General features: G+C 44.5%; 1 protein-coding gene across 1 annotated transcript; it reads left to right on the top strand.

Annotated features, from left to right (window-relative positions):
• Positions 1-3,293: 3,293 nt before the first annotated feature.
• On the top strand, positions 3,294-4,583 carry LOC310861214 (equilibrative nucleoside transporter 1-like; the record flags this gene model as incomplete). Its single annotated transcript, XM_083768569.1, has 1 exon — positions 3,294-4,583. The coding sequence occupies one exon, from the start codon at positions 3,294-3,296 to the stop codon at positions 4,581-4,583; it is 1,290 nt and encodes a 429-aa protein (XP_083624695.1).

Here is a 4,583-nt window from a genome sequence, read left to right on the forward strand (position 1 = left end):
TAAACAAGTGTAATGCTTAATTGGGTCGTCCACTCACAGTTGACAGTCTTTGTATTGAGTTTGTGCTTAAAATGTACTGTAAATTCTACAAACTGTTAATAAATATTTCAATCAATCAATCAAACCCCCCCCCCCCCCTTATCTATCTATATCTCTTTCTCTTTCTCTCTCTCTCACACACACACACACACACACACACACACACACACACACACACACACACACACACACACACACCCATGCACGTTAATGCTCACTTAGCATAGGTAGTAGCCCTCCAAGCAGAACCCAAATGCTACTGAAGTTTCTGACATTTGTTCGACCCAGTGCATTGGGTCCTGTTCCACGTCGTCCATGCCACCTGATTAAAACATTTACTGGCTCATGTTTACATGTTAAAACGCCTCCCCGCGGCATGTGACGCCATTATTTTCCTTGAGTTATTCTGAATTCGGTAACTTTAAGTAGCTATACATCCCGGTGCGAATATCTCCTGTGGCGCGGAAGCCGTTAAGTATTTTTAATATATGTTTGCCCGATTTGGAAGCTTGGATTCTTCTTGTTTATTGACACCTCATTGTACCGCCTATCTGGCTAGCTAGTGGCGCTATAGCTATGACACAGCAGATCAGAGGCAGGGACGTAGCCTCACAAGCCAACCGCACACCGGGAGGCGGTACAATAAACGGTAAACAAACAAGAAGAAATAAAGCGACCAAATCGGTCAAACAAAGATTAAAAATACTTAACGGCTTCCGCGCCACAGGAGATATTCGCACCGGGATGTATAGCTACTTAAAGTTACCGAATTCAGAATAACTCAAGGAAAATAATGGCGTCACATGCCGCGGGTCCTATTTTAGAGAGAATCTCCACATCCGCATTTAGGAATTTCCATACGAAAATACACTAGCGAGCAGGGACCCAACGTAAAACTAAACAAAATATCAAAAAAGTTTTACGTAGGGTCCCGAAAGGGGCTACATAGGTAGCTAACTCACCTGCAGAATGAAAACAAATCCACCAGTTTGTTGTTATGAAGATAACTTCTCTTTCAAGCTGTCACACACTTGTGACTGAGCAGTTTTCTACTCCACTGCAAAGTTACATTATAAGTTGTTTATATTTTTCACTCTGTTTACTATAACAAACATAAGTTTGCAGCCCGTGTGGGTGTGTGTGTGTGTGTGTGTGTGTGTGTGTGTGGAGGGGGAGGGGGCGTGGCTACCGGAGGGTTTTAAAGAGCGCGCTTGAAGCCTGGTTAGGGAGTGTCTACCAATTCACTGGAGCGTCTACTTCAGCCATGTCAGACATACGGCCCGCGAGATGATTTAATCCGGCCCCCCACTTGTAGAGCATAAATGTACGAGTCTGTCCAAAATAAAAGTCTCTAGCACATTCCTGTCAAAAGTTATGATTATTTTTAAAGAAATATAAACCAAATGCTCAATCCAGGTTATGAGCATCCCTCCCTAACTAATCGGATTGCTGTCAGCTGTGCTCCTCTCTCTGCTGCTGCGCGTCGAAGAGTAGCCTACTATACTTCTCCAGTAGGAAGGGTCTATAACCGAGGGACCATTCAGATAACAGAGCTCTGACAAAGAAATGATCATATATCCCACCACTGCAGATTATACATATTATTTAATGATGTTATTAAAATAACTTCTCAGAAACTGGTCCCTGATATTCAGGAAGCAGCAAGTGAAAACAAGACAGATGTGAAATGTCATGGTTTTAATTTATTCCCCCCCCCCCCCCCTTTGGCTATTAAAAAAAGTACTAACAATTAAGATTTTAAAAATAAATATTTTTTGAAGTATTAGTTATTCACTCATATTTGTTTTAATGTTTCATTGTTCATCACTTCAATAAAAAAGCAGGCCTGCATAAAACCAAGGGTTGTGCCATTGTCTAGCCATTTACAAATTTCTGCTGAGACAGTATTTGAAATTTAAATATTCTATTTTCAAATGGTTTATTGGTGCTCCATAAATAAAAATAGAACTGCACTCTGTCGAGTGCATACTTGCTTGTTGCACACTAGTAGGCCATAAATGGCCAACTAGTGCGCAAGCAGAGCGCGCAAGTACTTTCGACCGATATAAACTGTCAAATCTCTGTATCTCTGTGAAGGAACGTTTGAAATGTCTAATTATTAGGTGTAACTATTTGCTACCTACCTACTTTATGCATGTAAACACCTAGTATTATTAAGTATGGTTCAAGTTTCTATCTATATAAGAAATACAGTTTTATCAATTTAGAAATATTCTGGATCCCTTTTTAGTTTATCAAAGAAAAATAAATCATTGATATGTGATGAAAAAAAGGTATATAAACTGAATTAAAATATGTTATCACAGTATAATTATTTTATTATTTATTGTAATTGTCAATTGTATATGAGGTCTATAGCGAGGGGTTTCATTTTTGGTGACATCCCTGTGTATTGTCTTTGGTGGCGTCGCTCGGCCAATCAGAGCACAAGATGTCAGCTTCTGCATATGTCCGGTGGCCCCTCGACCAATTGGATTGGGTCCGTATGTTGGTGGCGTCGCTCGGCCAATCAGGGATTGGCTGATGACGTAACTATGTATGTTTATCTAAAAACGGACATATGTGGATGACGTAAACAATTTGAGTTTCATATATATTCCCTATATTCGTATATAGGGACCTTAAAATATAACTTAAAAAGTCCATGGATGCTGATAGTGTCCATTTCTATACCCATGCATTTACCAAAGAATGCTTTTTGTTCTTGCTTAAATGTAAATCACTCTGGATTATAAGATTGTAATAAATTGTAATTGTAAATTGTAAAGAAGCTTGCAATTTACAATGGGAAAGACAATAGGCAAGACATCCTCGCACGTTGGGCGGTCTAGAATAGAGCCAGGGGTGTCAGGGGTGAGGTAAATTGCTCACGCACAAGCCATTCATGGCAAACTTGTCTCAGAAAGCCATGCATTGGAGGGCCTAGCCCAAAAATATGAATAAAAACATTTTGAAGCATGCACAAAGTTAGGCGTGCCTGGTCCCTGCACAAGCAGGATGGACTAGGATAACCCGCCACTGTGTCCCTTCACTCCACGAGAGCTATACGTATACAGACGGACAGTGACGTGCAGAGATTGGTCTAGGTGTAGGTTTATCTATCTGTGATTAGGCAAGGGATGACGTATGATGAGGTGACATCAGAATCAAATTTAAGCTTGGTAAAACTACAAACTCTCTGCTTGCAGACCATTCAAACCGTTACCAAAGGACTGTCCCTTATATCCGCCGTGATGGACTCCAACGCACCGAGGGATAAACATAAGGCAGTTTGGCTCATTTTCTTCATCCTGGGACTAGGAAGTCTTCTGCCATGGAACTTTTTCACGACAGCAACGATGTACTTCACCAGTAGGTTGAAGGACCCGCCCATCGACGGGACCACGATTGGCGGGGACACGCGGAGTCCTCTGGAATCAATCTTCAACAACGTGATGACGCTGTCTTCCATGGTGCCTATGCTCGTCTTCAGCTGCCTCAACTCCTTCATCCACCAGAGGATTCCTCAGAAGCTGCGTATCTCGGGCAGCCTGGCGGCTATCCTGGTGGTCTTCCTGTTGACGGCCGTGCTGGTGAAGGTGGAGATGGCACCATTCACCTTCTTCTGTCTCACCATCATCAAAATCATCTGCATCAACTCCTTTGGTGCCATTTTACAGAGCAGCATCTTTGGACTGGCGGGGTTGCTGCCGGTGTCTTACACCACACCCATGGTGAGTGGGCAAGGGCTGTCTGGCATCGTGGCTGCCGTCTGCATGATCTGTGCCCTGGCCACTGGCGCAGCCCTGCAGGACAGTGCCTTTGGCTACTTCATCATGGCATGCGTCGTCATCCTACTGGCCATCCTCTCCTACCTCGCACTGCCCAGCATAGAGTTTTTCCAGTACTACATGGAGAGCAACAGACCCCGGGTGTCCACTGACCAGGAGAAGAAGCAGGACAGGCCAGATGTTGTCGTCAGTTGTAGTGAAGAGGCGGACAAGCCAGTTGTTTCTGTTTTGGCCATCTTCAAACAGATCTGGGTGGTTGCCATGTCTATGTGTTTCATCTTCACCGTCACCATCGGAACGTTCCCAGCAGTCACAGTGGATGTCCAGTCCACAATAGCAGATGGAGGTGCCTGGGACACCTACTTCATCCCCGTCGCATGTTTCCTGCTCTTTACCGTGATGGACACCGTTGGGAAGAGCCTGACGGGTGTATGTCAGTGGCCGGGTGCAGACAGTATCTGGCTGCCCATCCTGGTGGGTCTGCGGGTGGTCTTCGTACCTCTGTTCATGCTGTGTAACGTGCAGCCTCGTCACTACCTACCCGTGTGGTTTGGCCACGACTCCTGGTACATCCTCTTCATCATTCTCTTCGCATTCTCCAATGGATACCTGGCCACCCTGTGCATGTGCTTTGGACCAAGGATGGTTGCACGGCATGAAGCAGAGACGGCAGGGTCCGTCATGGTCTTCTTCGTGTCCCTGGGACTGGCGCTGGGTGCAGCGTTCTCATTCGCCTTCAGAGCCATGATCTAG

Source organism: Protomyctophum parallelum (assembly GCF_964188405.1).
Source record: "Protomyctophum parallelum genome assembly, chromosome: 7".
NCBI lineage: Eukaryota > Metazoa > Chordata > Actinopteri > Myctophiformes > Myctophidae > Protomyctophum > Protomyctophum parallelum.